The sequence below is a fragment of the Leucoraja erinacea genome, chromosome 25 (assembly GCF_028641065.1).
Source record: "Leucoraja erinacea ecotype New England chromosome 25, Leri_hhj_1, whole genome shotgun sequence".
NCBI classification, from domain to species: domain Eukaryota; kingdom Metazoa; phylum Chordata; class Chondrichthyes; order Rajiformes; family Rajidae; genus Leucoraja; species Leucoraja erinaceus.
Window position 1 is genome coordinate 26,364,926 of NC_073401.1, and position 19,044 is coordinate 26,383,969.

At 42.6% G+C, this 19,044-nt stretch overlaps 3 protein-coding genes across 7 annotated transcripts in view; 2 read left to right on the top strand and 1 right to left on the bottom strand.

Annotated features, from left to right (window-relative positions):
• Positions 1-2,821, top strand: part of LOC129709159 (apelin receptor A-like) — a 35,100-nt gene extending 32,279 nt beyond the window's left edge. Inside the window, exon 3 of the transcript XR_008725470.1 lies at positions 2,686-2,821. The gene's annotated coding sequence lies outside the window, so the exon portion shown is untranslated. The remainder of the gene's footprint in view (positions 1-2,685) is intronic.
• Positions 48-13,885, top strand: LOC129709158 (rab5 GDP/GTP exchange factor-like). Of its 4 annotated transcripts, none has more exons than XM_055655309.1 (9): positions 48-259; positions 2,686-2,853; positions 6,199-6,353; positions 7,132-7,283; positions 8,134-8,203; positions 9,639-9,774; positions 10,231-10,322; positions 10,944-11,200; positions 12,546-13,885. In XM_055655309.1, exons 2-9 carry the CDS (start codon positions 2,687-2,689, stop codon positions 12,870-12,872), a joined length of 1,356 nt encoding a protein of 451 aa, XP_055511284.1. In that variant the 5' UTR covers positions 48-259; position 2,686; the 3' UTR covers positions 12,873-13,885. The 4 variants fall into 4 exon arrangements, with proteins under 4 accessions (XP_055511284.1, XP_055511285.1, XP_055511286.1 ...); XM_055655310.1 differs by having other exon boundaries at positions 92-234; XM_055655311.1 differs by lacking the exon at positions 48-259 and adding an exon at positions 735-792.
• Positions 13,886-17,395: 3,510 nt separating this feature from the next.
• Positions 17,396-19,044, bottom strand: part of morc2 (MORC family CW-type zinc finger 2) — a 49,590-nt gene continuing 47,941 nt past the window's right edge. For both annotated transcript variants that reach the window (XM_055655307.1, XM_055655308.1), the window contains exons 25-26: positions 17,775-17,963; positions 17,396-17,670 (exon numbers count right to left, since the gene is read on the bottom strand). In XM_055655307.1, the coding sequence (XP_055511282.1) occupies positions 17,602-17,670; positions 17,775-17,963 (258 nt within the window). In that variant the 3' untranslated portion in view covers positions 17,396-17,601. The remainder of the gene's footprint in view (positions 17,671-17,774; positions 17,964-19,044) is intronic.

The following is a 19,044-nucleotide window of genomic DNA, read 5'->3' on the forward strand; positions in this document are numbered from 1 at the left end:
GTAATTTCCTGTTTGAGCGACTCTGGGACGGCGACTCTCCGCTACAGCTCGAAGGACCGTCTATAAACTCCTGTTGATTTCCGGCTGGAAGGCGAAAGATATCGCGGACAGTCGAAGTTTGTTTGTTTGTTTCTTTTTTTCCGCCTCCGGAGCTTGGATTCGGTGGATCAATCGGTCGGGACCGCGTGTGGTTCCGGGGTGAGGTGGAGGGTGGTGAAGACACCTGAGCAACAGGTGCCAGAAACACTCACTCACTCGGGTACGGGATCGCTGCAGGAGCCGGATTGCGGTGGGACAGGGGGAGGGTGGGGGCGAGGTGAAGGGTCTGGCGGAGACGGGGTGTAGGGACTCGTGGGTACACAAAAAAGCTGGAGAAACTCAGCGGGTGCGAAGGAAATAGGCAACGTTTCGGGCCGAAACCCTTCTTCAGACTCGTAGGGACTCGTGTGTGTGTGTGGGATGTCGGGGGCTCCCCGTGGTGATCAGGGTGCTCGGTCCCACGGGTGGGAGCGGGGGGGAGAGGTTCTCCCAGGGGTGTCGAGCTTTGGTGAGGGGGTCAGTGGCGGGGTTTAGTGTCTGGTGGGGGGGGGGGGACGGGGTCTCAACGGTTGGGGGAGGGGGGGGGGGGTGTGTAGAGTCCCGCGGGGAGCGGTTTGAGGTCGCGACGGTTGGCCGTGGGAGGGGCGCGGGGCAGTTGCGGGGTCTCGCCCGTCGGCGCCCGCATCACGAGACCCTCACGTGGGGGCGGTGTCGCGACGGTTGGTGAGGGCCGCTTCGGGGTCTCGAGCGTTGGTGAGGAGGCGGGAAGTTTAAGGGGGGGGGGGGGGGTGGGGTTGAGGGTTCTCCGTTTGGGGTCTCGACGGTGAGGGGGGGGGGTGTAGGGTCTCGAGGGTTGGTGAGGGAGCAGAGCGGGGTCTCGGGTGGGGGGGGGGGTCTCATGAGGATGTCAGTGGGTGGGGTTCAGGGTGTGGGGTCTCGAGCGTTGGTGATGGGGTGCCGGCTCTCGTGGTTGGTGAGGGGTGTTGGGCCTCACTTGTGGGTTCAGGGTTCTCGGGGGCAGGGTATACTATGGGGTCTCGAGAGTTGGCGAGGGGGGCGGGGTGCTGGATCTAGTGGGTGGGTGTGGGGTCTGGGGAGGGAGGTCAGTGGGTGAGGTTCAGGGGTGTGGGGGGGGGAATCGTTGGGTGGTGGTGTCTCGACGGTTGGTGAGGGGTGTGGGGTAGCGTGAGGTAGTCATTGAGCATCAGTATCTTTGCTGAGCATGGTTCAGAGGGGGGCAGGATGTGGGGTCTCAACGGTTGGTGAAGGGGGGGGGGGAGGGGAGGTGTGGGGATCTCACGGTTGGTGAGGGCAGGGTGTGAATCACACAGTGTGGTGTCCCTATAGTGGGATATTGTGACCCACAGGATGGACGGGTTTACTTCGGGCTTGGGTTTACCAGCTTCGGGCAGACTGTACCCGTCCTGAGCACAAGGGAGGGTCAATCCTGGGGCTGGGTAACCCCCGCCCGCCCTCTTGTTCGATTGTCGTTTTACGTCCAAACCCCAGACTTGGACTCGCCTCGATGGGAGCCGTCTCCCTGCCCTTTCCTTCACCGCAGTGGTATCACCAAGTGGAACAACGAGCCAACTTACTCCATGGCGGTCTGTAATTTTAAGAAGTTACCAAACTAATCAAACTTATTTACCCCTTCTGGAAAATAAGGCATCATTCTTCAAACACAATCGAGCTATTATTTTCAATGTTTATATTTTAAGTTTTTTTAAATGTGGTGATAATGCTTCCATAATAAACAATATTTTGTCCTGTGTCGGAGCGTTGGGTCCCACAACAACTAGGTTTGTTTCTCTGGGACAGTTCTATCCTTGTTACATTTACACTCCATATGGTCCCTCTGAATCTGCACATCTCTTAATACCCTGTCACATATCAGGTAAATCTGTAAATTGTCCCTAATGTGCAGGGAGTGGATGCGAGCATGGGATAACAGCATGATCGATTGTGGGTGTGGACTTGGTGGGCTGAAGAGCCGGTGTTTTTAAACTAAACTTACGAATGGTACAGTAGGCTTGATGGCTGAATGGCTTGTTCCAACTTTTTTTTTTTTAAAGTCCTTGTGTTCCTGTAATGTGCAACTTCCTGTAGCACCCTGCTAATTTTACTGTATCTTGATTGTTGTTGAGTGTGGTTTGCAAAGCAAGAGCAGGAAGGACACGATTAAACTGTTAGACCCCAGTCATGTTTACAGGAAGAATGTTATCATACTCAAATGGGCGCAGAGATGATTTCCAGAGCGCTTAAGTCATGAGTTGTTAAGCTTGGGTGGTTTAATTTCGAAAGGAGGTTAAAGGGAAATGTCACCATATAAAATTGTTCAAGGCCTAGGCAGGATGAACTGGAAGGACCTGTTTTCCTTTGCAGTGGTATTAATAATGGAGATTTCATGCAATTGGCAGTAGTTTAGGGGGGAGTTGAAGAGAAGTGTTTTCATTTTGAGTGAGAGTCTGAAGATCAGTACCAGTGGGTGAAGGGTAGAGAAACCCTCGGCATGTTAATAGAGCAGTAAATAAAAGGGTACCGATCGTGTTCCGGTTCTGAAAGGCCAATGTGGATGGATGTTGCGAAAGCCCTCCATCTGTGCCATAAATCTATGTGATGATGACTTTCATGTTTTTCCTTTTTCAGGATGAGTGTGAAAATTGGGCCCCAAGGAATCCATGTTGATCAGTCTGAGCTGCTGTGTAAAGATGGCTGTGGTTACTATGGCAACCCGGCCTGGCACGGATACTGCTCGAAATGCTGGAGGGAATGGAATCGGAGGCAGCAGCAACAGGATGAACATCTGAATAAAGAGTAGGTTTGAATCTCAGGGATGATGTTGGTAACCAGGAGGCACTGGTCTAAATTCTGCATCCTTTTGGATTTTATTTTAATATGCAGCTTTGTTCTGTGCACTTGTGTTTATCCTGAGATTGTCTGGGAATTTGTCCAGAGCTCATTTCTGCACAGCAGACAGAAGTGTGTTTAAACCTGAACTGAGAACAATCCCAATGCCAGAAATAAGAAAAGCAGACTGCCAGCATATTCTGCTTCTCTCTCACTGAAAATGGATTCACAATGCATTGCTGATCACCTGACACCCAGAGCTTCATTGAGTTGGGATTTCTGATTATTTTTTTTCCCCTCATGATTCAGTTTTTTTGAAAAGGTAATACAAGGCAAATGTATGTGGTAGCAGTGCAGAATTTAACCATAGTTACAGGGCTCAGAATTACTTTGTGGTTTTGCAGGCCCAGACACCAGTTATTCTGCACACAGTAATCATCTGAACCTTTGACTGACTCTACAGATTGCCTCCTAAGTCAATGTTATCTTGTTTTTATTTCTAGAAGGTCAAAAGGTGTAATCAATGTAAATCTACCTTGCTTTTGGTGGTGCTCCTGTCCCCAAATTCATCTGTGATGTCTCTTGCTGACATCATCATCAGTTTTCGTACCCATGTTGGGACCAACGCTTCCCTCAAGCTCGGCCAAATTTCTATCGGTCTGGCGTCTAGAACTGCTTGAGCAGTTTCCATCAAAGAAAGACTGAGAAGGCTAAAGTAATCTTTCTGGCTTTCTGTTGCAAACTTTGTTCCTGAGTCACTGTCCCCATCTAGGAACTAGCTGAGACTTCCTTCCTTACGCCTTGCTCCCCAAGCTTGCCCCATATTTGCCTGTCACTCCTGTGGGTTGCTGACCTACATTGGCTCATGGTTGAGCAACATCGTTTTCACATTCTCATGCTTGTTTATAAAACTGTGGATTTGCCTCTTCCTGTATCTGTAATTGCCTTTCATCTGGTTGTCACCAATTCTGATCTCATCACGTTCCCCATTGCTTCATCACCATAAGTAGCAACCAAGGTCCTAGGCTTGGGATTCCTTCTTTAAGCCGCCATCTTTCCCTCTGTTAAAATCCTCTTTAAAGTTTACTTTTCAACCAAGCCTTTATTTTGGGGTGGTTTAATGTCATGTGCTGCTTAAGATGTGTTGCCAAGTTAAAGATGGCTTGTTAATTAATGCAAGTAGCTTTTTTGCTGAGTGTTGATTGTTTATTTGCTTAATGTTGGATGGTGTGGTCTAAGTTTAATCTATTTATTTATTCATCAAAGTTTAAACGTAATGTACAATGTGTCTTTGGATGATGATCAAGTAAGATGGGACCTGTTGAACTGGCCAGTGTTACTGGACATTAGAGCAGCAAATTTAGTTAAATATTTCTGTGGATCAAAATGCTGGAGTAACTCAGTGGACAGGCAGCATCTCTGCAGAGAAGGAATGGGTGACGTTTTAGGTCGAGAGTCTTGATCCGAAACGTCCCCCATTCCTTCTCTCTGGATATGCCGCCTTTCCCGCTGAGTTACTCCAGCATTTTTGTTCTACATTCAATTTAAACCAGTATCTGCAGTTCTTTCCTACACATTACTGTGGATAATTTGGACATCTGCTAATTAAGTCATTGTTTTATCTATTTAATTGAACATGTTTTTTGCCTCGCATATTCTTCGCTGGTTATTTAAATCGCCCTGTTATTTGTTGGTTATTTAAATTGCCCAGTAGAAACCTGTATAAGTATCTTTTGAGGGAAGTTCATAAAATACTTAAGAATCACTAAGGGACAAAATTTCATGAGATTTAGTGAGGTCAACTTTTGGGAAACCTCCATAAGTCCTTTCATCACTTTCTGTTGCTTTTGTGATTAAAAAAACATTAAAAAATTTTTTTTTTACCTGAAACCAACTTTTCAAGCCAAGTTTTGGTTCCTGATAAAGGAAGTTCACACTTATGACAATGCACATTAGTGAAGAGCACACTGGCCTTGTGTAGAGTGGTTGTAGGTGTCATTGGCAAGAGTAGTTTTTGCTGCCGATCTCTAACTGCCCTTAAGAAGGTGAGCGTCTTGAACAGCTGTAATCTTCCTAGCAGAGGATGTGCTGCAAAGTGCTTGGGTAGAATTCCAGGAATTAAACCACTGATGAGCGAATGGTGCAAGAGTTGGAGGGGAATTTGCTAGAGGTGGCATTCTTAGGAGCTTGTTTTTTTTAAATCATTTTGGATGGTAGAAGGTTCAGTGTTTGAATTTTTTCTTAAATTATAATAGGCATGAGATTTCTCTGCAAATCTGCGGATTTTGAAATTTGGTTTTTAAAAAAAACTGTCTAAATCTCCGCTATAAATGGCTTTCCGCGAAACAGTGAGCTGCTGCACCGTGGTTTAATGCATGAAAATCCGCTGAGTCGATTTCAGTGGGAAGTGTGTGCGCGGGTGCGGGCCGACCGTCTTTGCAAGGTATTATTTTTTTAAATCACATTATAAATTAAGGGTAAATAAGCATGGAAATTGTGTCATTTCAAGGTATAATAAACAATTATCAAAAATTTCTTGTGTAAAGGATACTTCTCTCTACTTAAAGTAAACAAGCCAGGAACAGGTATCGTGTTACAAATAGGTATAGTATAAAATATTTTCAATATGACTTGAGTGTAAACAAGCAAGGAGTTGGTGTCATTTTAAGGTATGATTATCACAAATTTTCTGTGTAAATTAAGAAGTGACAAGCAAGTAAAATGTGTTATTTTAAGGTACAATAAAAACATTCACAGTATAAATTAAGGGTAAACGGGTAAGAGAACAGTGTCATTTCAAGGTACAAATCAACAATTATTTGCATCTCTTCCTTTTTTTTTGTTTTTTCCTGTCTCATGCCTGTTAGATGTAGTGTGATCTTTTCTGTTCTTTTCTCCTTTTTAATGAAGGTAATATAGAAGGCAGGACAAGCAGAGAAGCACCACACTAGCAGGAAGTGTGAACTATGTGAATCAATACAACTTATTTCAAGTCAAATTTGACAAACCTTACCCACTGTAAACCTGTAGTGAGGTATTCAAGATTTACAGTGGGTAAGGTTCGTCAAATTTGACTCGTGAATGTCCTTGTTCACACGGGCATGAAGCAGGGCCTTCTTACTGGAATCTGAGTTTGGGATTTTTTCAATGTATAAAACTTCTAGCTTGCAATCGAGAAGGATCACTGAGTACAACTCCTTGTTGCTGTGACACCTGCTAGTTTTTAAACTGGAGCTCTCTGGTTTCCTCAGCCTGCATTTTATTCAGCCTTTTACCATTTCCGAATGTCTGTAAAATTCAGTTTCTTTGCAGGATGAACCATGAAGGGCCCACAAATTCACTGGTTGCAGGGGCCACCAGCCTACTGTTCAACTTTTCAAAGTTTGAGAAGAAGAGGAGTAGTGAGAAGGGGCGTCGAGTGAGCACCGTGAAGAAATTATTTGGCTCCAAAGCCACCCCCAGACAAGGTATGGACCCACAGAGGGTTGGAGTGTGGTGAAATATCCTAAAGGATTGTGGTTATTTAAAATTTGACACTTAACTATATGATAGCAAGTAAACAAAAGCTTAGACCATGTGGAAGGTTTCAAAGTGAGGTTTGAAGAAATATTAAGGAATAACTTTCATTTAAATAGTGCCTTCCACATCACTTTCAGGATGTCACAAAGCGCTGCCAATTAAGTTGGTGTATTCATTATGGTACTGCAGGAAGGATAACACCTAATTTATACACAACACGATCCCTTAGCCAGTCATGAGGGATTGGCTGCAAAATCACAGCTAGTAACGATGTCATGATATCCAACAGTGCAGGAACCCCTCTGAGCTGTGTATAGTTTACTTTTCTTGTGCTAGTTTATAGGGGTAGGATCTGAGAAGGGATTCAGAGGGGATATGAGTGGCATCCTCTTCATTCAGAGAGTGGTAAGAACCGAGAATGCACTGTCTGAGAGTGCCTGTGAATGCATTGCCTTTAAATAATGTCTGTGAATACTTGAATTGCCTTGCAATACGGGGGTATGGAGCAAGTTCGGGGAAATTAGATTAATGCGGATGAATGCCCACTGGTCGTTTGGACTGGAAGGTCTGTTTCCGTGCAATACAATTCCATGACTATAGATTTTTTTTGAGTCTCCAGCTGTCAAATGTGCTGAATTCACACAGGTTCCTTTTGGACCCTAAAGAAAAGGCCCTTTATTGATGTGTTCTGTTCAGTCTGACCTCTGTCTCTGCTGTTTATCCTAGAGATCCAGCATTTCCCCACAGTCAGCTCGCCAACATCCACACCGGTACATTCTGGGGATTTCACAGATTTCCTAAAGTCGTTTTGGAAACCGTCCATTCAGGTCATCCAGAAACGCTGTGTCCAATTTATTGAGCATCTTCAGGCAAGGCAGGTATGTGGCATCTTTCACCTTCTCACCCCTGCACACCATTCTGAGCCTACAGTGCTTGCTCTGTTGGGGTGGGAGGGTCGTCTTTATTTCTTTCTATTCACTGTTTAAGTTGATACGGTAGAGAAAGGCAGTGCATGGTAGAACCACAACTGAATAAATGCTGCTGGACAATACTGTCATTGAACCCCCTGTCACTCTGATGTATGGGAATAGTCTGATAGGTTGAGTTGGAGATGCCCATTTAGATCCTCCATTAGTAGGACAATTTTACATATTGTTGGATAGATTTTGTTGTAATTCTGGATCAGCTTGGAGCTCATCTGGGAGCTAGGTCAATGATGAAACGGCTGAAGATTGGTGTTTCTATAGCTGAGATGTTGGTTAACACACAAGGATGCAAAGTGCTGGAGTAGCTGAGCAGGTCAGGCAGTATCTCTGGAGACCATGGATAGGTGACATTTTAGGATGAAACCCAGAAGTCTTGACCCAAAACATCACCTATTCATGTTCTCCAGAGATGCTGCCTGACCTCCTGAGGTTTTTTTTTTTTATAGCACTTTTTGACCTTCTGATTCTTTATCACCAACTTAAGTTGGCTTAAGAAACTCTTCTGTGAAAGTGGAACTGAGAAAGAAGGTAAGATAGATTGTCCTAGTGGCACTTCTGGGCAACTATGGCTGGAAGCTGGTTTGCCCTACATGGCAGTAGAGATGCTGGTTCACCATATCTGATGGTAGAGGTGCTGATTCTGGGGATTTGACAATGGAATTTTGGTTATGAGGTGATTTATGGGATGAGATGAACTGTAGGACCTTCTATTTCACCCAATTGATGAATTTGTGTCTTCCAGGATTTGACTATAGAGGCACAATCTGAACTAGCACAAGACTTTTACCAGAATATTGCAATATGCTTTAATGGTGAGTGCAAAAGCAACACAAGAGAATCAGAGTCTGAAGAAGGGTTTCGACCCGAAACATTGCCTACTTCCTTCGCTCCATAGATGCTGCCTCACCCGCTGAGTTTCTCCAGCATTTTTGTATACAAAGAGAATGATGCCTTTTGGTTACCATTTTTGAGAGAAGGAAAGCCAATTGAAACAGAATCCCTCTGAACTGATAAAGTTGTTGCCTGTTCTTTGTAACCTGACAAAATCGAAGGAGCCTGCACCTCCCAGAAAAGCAGGCTATGTGAAGATAGCCAAAGCGTTGCCTGTTTCCTATGTGCAGAAGAATGCTAATATTCCTATCCTTATCCGCTTCATTAACACATCTCCCATTGAGAGCCTTGATGGCCTCGTTTTTTGGGGTGGATAGATTGGAGACCAAAGATATTCCCACAGAGACTGCATGAAAACTTGGATTTTTTTTTTAGGGTTTGCAAAGCTGAGCTTTGAATGATACTTCTGCGGCACTTGAGTGAATAGATACCACCCCTGGTACTGGTCAATACTCTGACCATGGCAGGGAGAAGAAATTTCTCCCACCTTTTGCTCTTAGCTGGCTTTTTTAATATTTTTTTAACCCCAACCAGCATGGTGATTAAGGTAATAAAACCCATAAATAGGTGGGTTCCCATTCCTGATCTCAGTAAATAACACTTACCTATGGAAGTCCATTCGTGGACATTGAGTCTGGATCTGAACAGTTTGTCCTGACCTTGCAAGGAATAGCAAAACTATATTCCTGAGGAGCTGGTGGTTGAGAAGCAGTTCTGGGCTGCCTCAGTGGCAGACAGTACACGGCCTATGTCTGCCATTTCCAGATAATAACTGCTGACTAAGCCTGTAAATGATGTATCCATCACTGGGCATCGAAGCTGAAAGTTCCGCCCTGTCTGGGGAGCAGGGAGGCAATGAGATGCTGCTCCTAAATAGGAAAGCCAAGTAATTTTGCTAGGTTACTCGAGTAATAGAATTGTCAGCTCTGGGTCTGAGCACAGCTATCTGTTTTTAGTGAGTTACTGAACAGCTGCTCCTTGTGTCTCATTGGGTTTAAAGTGGAGATATTCCCTTTGAGACAGCAGGATATCTTTGCAAGTCAGGAACCAGGGAGTACGTAGGGACGCCAAGGGAGAAACAGAAACATATTTGACTTTATTAGAAAGTGGCAAAACATTCAACTGGTGACATCACTTGTCTGGCAGTAGAACTTTTAAAGCTAAGGCCATTTTGTCCATTGTATTGAGTTATCACTGGCCCAAGCTGGTTGTACTAGTGATCTTTAGAGGTACTTATTGCCTGCATTTAAGTGGGTGGGAGAATTGGGAAGTCTCCATCTCTTACAGTCACTAATCCTTTTGTGTGCATTTTAGGATAGAGTTAGGGTCCTGATCCCTCTGCCTTCCTCCATGCAGGTTTCTCCTCTGAGCAAAAGGACAGGATGATGGACAATATTGAAAAATTCATCATGACCCAGCTGTATAAGACTGTGTTCTGTCCTGATATCTCAGAGGATGAACACAAGGATTTGGCAATACAACAGCGTATACGGTGAGCTTTGTTTTTAACCTGTTTTGGAAGATTTGTAACTATTTCTTGGATTGGAAGATTAAGCTGTCGTGAAATCCTTTGATGGATTCTATGAGATTGTTCAGCAGAACTGGAACTGATTGGAATCCATTCCTCTCCCATGGGTCTGAAAGTCAGACCCTGTGTCCTTGGATTAGTGATCTAAGGTGGTTTAAGCCTTTGGATGCTTTGGCAACATGGGTGCTTTTCTGCCAAGAACTTGTAGGTATAATAGGGAATATGTTTGCAAGATGTTTATAAAAATGAATTTACATTCTCTGAGGTTGGTTCCTAGTGTGAACGGGTGATTGCTGGTCAGCGTGGACTCTGTGGGCCATAGGGCTTGTTTCCATGCTTTATCTTTTGCTTTTTTTAAACGGGACTTAATTCTGACCACAATTATCTTGTTTGAATTGTTAAACTTTTTTGTGCTTGCAGGGCTCTTCACTGGGTGACCCCTGAAATGCTCAGAGTTCCCCTTGATGAGGACAAGCCAGAGGTCACCGAACATCTTGTGTCTTCTATCACAGGTTTGTGCTTGGACATGGGGCAAGGTACTTTCACATGACCACATCACACCATAGTGGCAGAGAGCAAAGGCAACTGTAAAGTGTCTGGAAATTTTCAATTTCCCCATCTCGGTTTTTCCAACTAGGTGGATGCCGGGTTAGAATGCACTTCCCCACAATCAGTGATACAGATGGAGGATATTTTAGGATAATAACTAATTTCTATTTTTCAAGAAGATTTATATTTCTGAGCAACACCAAGATCACATTTCTGTGGTGGAGATGGGTAATTACAGAAAGGCTTTAATCATGAGTTATTTTTTGCTGCAAATTGTAGCAATATGTAGTAGATGTTTGTGTTCACATAGGATGCTATTTAATTTGACAGCTGTAGTATATCCTGGTCAGCTGCGAGTCTTAATCCCACCCCCAACTCACAGCAGACCCAATAATGCCAATAGACATTCTGGTGTAGTAACAAATATCCACCATCTGGGGCCCAGTGCCAGATAGGAATATAATTGAGGGATATGTTTGGTTTCCATGTAGAACAGCTGGTATTCTGAAGGAAGCTGCAGATCACGACCAATTACATTTTGCATGTCGGATTCAGATGTATTTCTTCTTAAAATGTTTTACTAGCAATCGTGAAGATGGATTCCAAGCGAGCTCCACAGGATAAACTGGCCTGTATCTCAAAATGCAGCAGACATATTTTCTCTGCAATCCAAATCTCCAATGAAAAACCAGCAGCTGCAGATGACTTTCTCTCCAGTTTGATTCATGTGGTGCTGAAGGTGAACCCTCCCCGGCTGCATTCGAACATCCAGTACATTATCCGCTTTTGCCACCCGAAACGACTGATGACTGGTGAGGCAGGTTACTATTTTACCAATCTGGTGAGTGATGGCTCCTGTCCAGTGCTGGGGTGGGGGAACGGCAAGGGAATCCAATTAACAACACGGAAACATTGATTTATTTCAGCAGTGATTTCAGTGACTGGGTGCTCCATGTTTAGATTTTGTTCATTGTTTTAATGTTTGTTTTGCCTTCCAAAAAGGCTTTCTTTCACTCCATTACTGGGTTCGCTTGATCCATCTGGCACAGAATACTCCCCTTAACTTTCCAACCTTCAACCAAGGCAGATAGATTTCATGACTCTATTTTAACAATGATTAATGATCCACCAATGATAGACACAAAAAGCTGGGGTAACTCAGCAGGACAAGCAACATCTCTGGAAAGAAGGAATGGATGACGTTTCGGGTTGAGACCCTTCTTCACATTGGAGAAGGGTCTCGACCCAAAACATCACCCATTCTTTTCCAGAGATGAATCCTTAAATCAGCATCTGCAGTTCCTTCTTACACATTAATGATCCACCCTTCCTACTCCAACTTAGACTAACTATATTGGACTTAAGCCACATTTTTACAATTGTTTCTCTGTAGTTGAGTTGATCATTTATCTGTGAGCATAACTCATTGATTCATTGGATCATTGGAAGTATTGCTATTGCTGAAAGTTCATTATTTTAGCACAGCAATAGGAACAGTTCTTCAGGAACAGTACCTGTAAGCTCCATGACTTTGCCAATGGTTTTGAGCCACTGCTCCCCAGCTCATAATATTTCAATGCCTCTGCAGATATTAGCATTTTATTTGTGCAAAAAAAAACATTAAATTGCTTGCTTTCACGTGACCCCAGCTCAGATTTTGTAACTGAATTCTTTGCAAAATACTTCCTGTGGGAGTACAGTAAGTTTTTTTTTTTTATTTTATTTTTTTAACCTATCTCGGCACCCAGTCTCAAACAGTGTTTGCAACTGGTTGCCGAGATCTGTAAGAATGTTTGAAATGGTTAGCCATTTTCTAAACAAAGTTGCTTATTTACAACATCCTAAACATGCCTAATCCTCTTAGCCTGGCAGTGCCATGGGACGATTAGTATCTGTTCGACAGGTTCACATTTAATGTCATGCATACTCCTTGTTGTTCTATTGATTCTGATTTTGATATTGCTGATGCACAAACATTGAAAAAGGCTCCATGTAGAAGATGTTTTTGAACAGGGAAATAGAGCAAGACTTCTGCAACGTGTTTTCCCCTTTTAAAACTGAAATGGATAATTCAAGTAAGTAGAGTATTGTGAAAATGAGCAAAGGTAGAAAAAGGAAGTATGTTCTATTTTGGGATTGTATTGGATAGAATCTTTGGGTAATATTAAATTCTCTTTCTCTTCCAGTGCTGTGCTGTCACCTTTGTTGAGAAGTTGAATGGCCCCTCTCTCAATCTCTCTCATGAGGAATTTGAACAATATATGCAAGGTCACAAACTGTCTGCCAAAAAGACTCCGAGCTCCCCCCTCCTTCACAGTGCAGACCCTGGCATTCAGAAGATGCACAAGAATCTGCAGCTGCTCCTCTCTCAAGTGTGGGAGAGACAGGACCGTATTATTAAAGAGGTGAAGAAACTGGAGCAGGAGGTTCTCGAATGGAAACGATCCGTTAAGGAGGAGGTCGAGGAAACCATTGAAAAATTTCCACTCTGTAACACTTTGAATCCAGAATGAGGTATTTTGGAAATCGGGTCTGTGTAACTGTGACTTCCACTATTTGTAGAGAATCAAATTTTGCACAATAATTAGATTGCACAAATGAAGTAGGTTTTTATAAAACTTGAATGCACAATAAAACAAGCAAAATGTTTCATTACGTCTAACTTCCCATTCAATAGTTTGGCATCAGGAATTTAAATTTGTGTTACCTTAATCTTATGGCCATTCTTCAGTAATAACAAGAGACACAAGGAAAATTGGCACCCCAGAAAGTTCTACTAGATTCCTATTGTGATTATGACATTGTAGTGCATTCTGGTCTGTTTGTTGTGTCGCAGAAATATGATCCACAGAGCACAGTAATAAAGAGCGAAGACCTTTCAGGGATGGAGGGGGAGGAGAGAGCATTTTATATGACATTGTCAGAGTGAGAAGGAAACTGAATGAAAATATTTTTTGTCCTGATCAGGAATGTGACTTCATTCTGCCTTAAGTAACCCCATCACTAGAGGCCACATCAGTTCTTTCAAATACAGATTTGAACTGAGTCCTGGACAGCTATGTGAAGGTTTATAATTTGTGATGGAAATAGTAGTAGATCGTTCGGTTATTCAGTGAGATCATGCCTGATCTTTTACCTCTATATCCCTCCTCCTCCACTAACTCCATATCCCTTATGTAAAAATCTATCCATCTTGAATATAATAATAAATTTTATTTATGGGCGCCTTCCAAGAGTCTCAAGGACACCTTACAAAAATTTAGCAGGTAGAGGAAAAACATGTAAGGGGAATGAAATAAATAGAGACATGACTCGTACACAAAGTAAAGACAGAATTCAATTCAAAACACAGTATGAGGCAATTAATGCACAGATGAAAAGGGAGGGGGACGCGGGGCTAAGGATAGGCAGAGGTGAAGAGATGGGTCTTTAGGCGGGACTGGAAGATGGTGAGGGACACGGAATTGCGGATCAATTGGGGGAGTTCCACAGCCTGGGAGCTGCCCTGGAGAAGGCTCTGTCCCCAAAACTGCTGAGGTTGGACTTATGGATGGAGAGGATCTGAGGGACCGTGAGGGTTGGTAGTGGGAGAGGAGGTCAGTGAGATATGGGGGGGGGCAGATGGTGGAGGGCTTTGTAGGTGAGGATCAGGATTTTGTAGGTGATTCGGTGGGAGATGGGAAGCCAGTGAAGTTGTTTGATGACTGGAGTGATGTGATGCCAGGATATGGTGTGGGTGATGAGTCAGGGGAGGGGGGCTGCGTTCTGGACCAGTTGGAGTCGGTTGATGTAGGTGGAGCTGATGCCAAGGAGAAGTGAGTTGCAATAGTCCATAGAATATAGTTGGCAGCTGGGTCTTCACAAGCCTTGGATAGTGAACTACAAGATTTGCTATTGTCTGGGTGAAGAAACTTCTCCGCTCGGTTGCAACTGGACACCTTATTCTGAGATTGTGTCCCTTCCACCCCACGCCCCATTTTTAACTACCTCAGTCAGAACAAATGCCATCTCTGCATCCACCCTGTGAAGTCACTTAAAAAAATGTATATGTGGATAAACTTGTTCTTCTAAACTCGTTTAATTCTCTCTGCGCAAGACAAACTCATTGCCCCAGAAATTGATCCTGTGAAGCTTTTCTGCACTCCCACTATTGAAAGTATATCCAGTCACATTTCCATTGTGGCATTGAAGCAGTCTATTGTGCCAGCTCTTGGATCACGCCCATTAGTCCAGTCTCTTCCTCACTGGACTGCTCCACTTTATGTCTATGCATCCTGATTACTCTCAATAAATATCAACTTCCCCAAATTTCCTTCCAACTGTCCATACTAGGGGTCATTTACATGGCCAGTCAACCTATCAGTACATATTTAGGATGTGTAGGAAAGAACTGCAGAGGCTGGTTTAAATAGAATGTAGACACAAAATGCTAGAGTAACTCAGTGGGACAGGCAGCATCTCTGGAGAGAAGGAATGGGTGACATTTTGGGTTGAGACCCTTCTGACTATTCTGGGTTCTGAGCATTTTGGAAGTGCATCCATAGCTCCATTAGCACCACCATTGAAATCCTGGTGAGCAGGTCATCGGAACTTGGACATTTATCACATTCAGTCCCATTAAGTATTTTTTTTTAAAGTCTTCACTATCAGCCAGCGGTAGATGGCTGTGTAGCAATGCATCCACAAGGTTGTCCACCGTGGTTTAAGTGTCCTATCTGAGCACATACTGAAACAGTGTCCAGAGGATGGTGCCTGCCAGATGGGAAGAAATAAGTAGGAAGTATAAAAATTTCCAGAGCAAAATTTGCTCCCTCTCCAGCTTTGAAAGTGTATCTAGGGGGTTAAGCCAATGATGTTGTTAGACGTGTCTCTGCCTCATTGGTAAGACTGGTATGTCACCCATTTCTTTTACAGCATTCTATTGAAAGCTTGACAGGTAAAGTTAATCAGTGAGAAACTAAATACCAGAGATATTAAATCTGCTCACTATATGGTCTCCGCTGAAATGGAGAAAACAAATGCAGTTGGGTGTCTAGGTTGCAGAATAGGTCTGGTTGACTCTGAATTTACAGATGCGATCTGTTCACTTTAATTCTTCATTCCGCTTTCTGTAGCCGCTGATGCCCAAATTAAGATTGGGGAACAACATTTCTTTCCCATGGTCACACTGTAGCTCTCTGGACTCTACCCAATATTGTTTTATTCAATGATGAGAATTCTTTTCTTTTATCTCTGACTGCTTGGATTTAATTTGTTGCATTTTGGTCCCAAGATGTGCTATTTCTCTGCAGTTTTTTTGCTCCAGATACTGGGACCCATCTATCCAATTTCTCATCTTAATGTTGTGCAATAGTTGGGTTTTCTTTAACCATAGTGGTTGGAATGGGATATAATTGTCAAATCAAATGGGTAGTTTGATCTTTTTAAAGTGGATGTTTAGAATGAGATTTTCTTTGCATCGTTGCTCCAGCAAAGTTTGTTTATTAAGCTACTACAGTGGTTCTGTTGGAGATAAATTAAAGATATTAGGCAGGGCCTGTGGTTAAGTAAACTTAAAACTTGTGAAATTTTGAATTATAAACAGAATATTCATCTGTGAAGCTCCAATAATCCCTTCTCCATTCAAATTAAACAAGTTCCAGCAGGACCACTGGTCACAATTTATTTGCACGGTTTTCTTATTTGAGAGCCTGCTTGTGCCAAGGAATTAAAAATTCTCCTTCTGCCTTTGATTGTATCCACCCCAGCTCCAGTAACAGGCTCTGAGGCTGGATTAAGTTGCCTTGCATTGCTTGGTAAATGTCTGAATCAATTCTATCTAGTATCCCTTTGTTCTGCCATACGATTAACAATGGGCCAAAACACATTAAGATACTTACAAATTTTATTAGTTATGATTCAAGTTTAAGAATTGTATTCCATCATGTAAACTGAAAGAGGGAGAGATATTCAATGAAATATCTCTGACCTGTAAATATTTTACAACTTTTGTGAATTTATTCCTGATATTCTTGCAAACAAACTTTTTTGAGTCTCAATGAATATGTGGCAAATCTTTATTAAATCCACTATATTTAATCTATTTGCAATATTATTTAGAATTTGGGACTTTCATCTTTGCACAGGATGGTAAATCTTTTCAGACTTGCTGTATTGTTCAAGGCTGAACTGGCAACTTGATAATGAGCTGTGGGTGAAATGACCCCCACCTTCTTGGGTAAAGAATGGAGCAAGTTCATACACTAGCTGTTTGGGATACGAGTACAATAGAATTAACAAACCTGACTTTTGTTTTCCCCCATCATCCTTTGAAAATTGTTCTGAAAATCAATTTTTGACACCATTATCTTTTTTTTGCTTTCATTCCTGTAAAATGGTTAATTTCCCCAAATGCAAATTGCTGAATTCTATCTTGTTAGCAGCAAGTGTTATCAGATTTGCAGTGAATCTTTCTCCATTCATTCCAGCATATGCTTCAACTTGTACCTTGATTGACCATGTGGGAATTCATCAGTTGTGATCTCAAGGATAATTTAAGGAGTTGAAGCCAGTTCCTACACTAGCTACTGCTTTGGGATACGTTTAACAGAATTGACTAATCTTTGAACCTAAAACATTCATCTTATACTGTACACTTGTTTGTCAAGACATCTCAAACTGTAATCCAGGAAGCACGAGTCATGCTCCAGATAATAACATTGAAAGTTATACTTTGATCAGCACCCTACTGAATTTAAACTACTGCTTATATAAGGTAGAAAAATGCAGGTTAATTGAGCTTATAATCATGGGCACTTCAAGCAAAATTATTTACCTGTTAAATGCAAAAGTCTACCTAAATGATGTGATTTGCAGCAGCAAGTCTGTCAGCCAGTCATTCACCTAAGACAAATATGCTGCTGTAAATGGAACCATGTCAAAACATCAGCACTTCTAAAGTTGGAATGTCAACACTGGGACAATTGCAGGTGGGTGTTCATAATTCATAATTTAAATAATGAAAAGTAAAATGGTAGATGTATGTACACAAGGAACAAATGGTACAATTGTATTTTTAATAAATATAATACAAAATTACAGGCCCATTAAACAAGGTGTAAAACTTTAAAGCTAAAACCTCAAAATGAAGTAACATTTTTCTAAAACACTGCTTACATTTAGTCCACATTGCAGCAGTGTACTAGAGACCTTTCCAATACACTTTGTAACAGGTGTATGTGTGGGAGAAGAGGGTTGGGGTATTCAGTCCACTTTTGTAATTAGTTCCTCGATGTAGGCATCGAGCTCGTCGTCTGTGCTAATTTCAATATCCTGTAAAGTAAACAAGCATTTGTTAGTGTCATATTACAATAACCAGTGTAGTGTACTGAGTCCGTACACAAGAGTCGCTGCGGTTTAGAAAAATTAGCAGTTACCTCTTGAACTTTCCGCAGCAGCTCCACTATGTTGTTCCTCAGTTTGCAGAGCTTTTCCTGTGCATCTGTCAGCTCTGCATCGTTCTGTTGCAACTTTTTCTCTGTGGTTCGGACACGCTCTTCAGCACGGGTCTGGTAAGCAGTGCACAGGTTCTTCAGCCCCTCTTCATACTGCTCAAAGTAATCTTTCTGTTTTTAATACAAAAGTCAATATTTTAATTACAGTAAAGCAACTTTAATACATCTGGTACTATACATATCCAAGAGGCAATACAGATTGCTGTTTGCAATATACATGAATGGTTTGGGCATGGATGTAGGAGGCAATGATCAAGAAGTTTGCAGATGACACAGCCCAACAGTTGTGGATAGTGTGGAAGGTAGTCTTAGGCTACGGAGTGATATTGTTACAGGGAAATTGCAGATGGAGATTTCATTTAGATGTAAGTGAGATGATGCATTGTTGGGAGTATTAGTGAACTACAGACATACACTAAGAATTGGTGGCGTTGGGGAGCACTGATGAACCAATGGACTTGAGATCCTTGAAAATGGTAGCACAAGAATGTGGTTAAGAAGGCATTTGGGATAATGACTTTCATTAAATCTGGGCACTGAATACAAAAGCAGGTAGTTTATGTTCCAACTTTATAAAACTTTAGTTAGTCCCCAGAAAGATTACTGCGTGCAGTTTTAGGTGCCGCATTGTGGGAAGGATGTGTGAAAACCAGGGAGGGTGTAGAGGAGATTCACCAACATGTAGCCTGGGAGGAGCATTTCAGTTATGAAGAGACTAGAGTAATTTGGTCTACTCTCTAGAACTGGAATGGTGGAAGTAATTACATGTGTAGAAGGGTATGCTCCAAGCCTTGGGGATGAGAGCCCACTGCTCGGTGTGGAGCCCAGCTTGATTCCTTGCTGACTGAAATCTGAATCTCATTTAAGAATGGTTAATGACATCTTTAGGATGATGATCCAGTGTAGTGCTCAATTGTCATGATCTCTCTTGGACAAAATATTGGACGCAACATCCCTTGTCCTTCATTGCTGGATTCAAACATTCTTGGTATGGAGTTCTCCATTTATCTTTCAGTTCCTCGTTAATTTATAAACTTACAGGAGTTATCCTCTCAACTGTGCAGGGAATCTCATATTTCGCATGGGCAGCTTACAGTCCAGTGGTATGAGTATGCTGCCCTGTCCTGCTGGCAAACACAGGCAGGTGGGAGTAGTTCAGCTGGGACATGTTGGTCGGTGTGGGCAAGCTGGG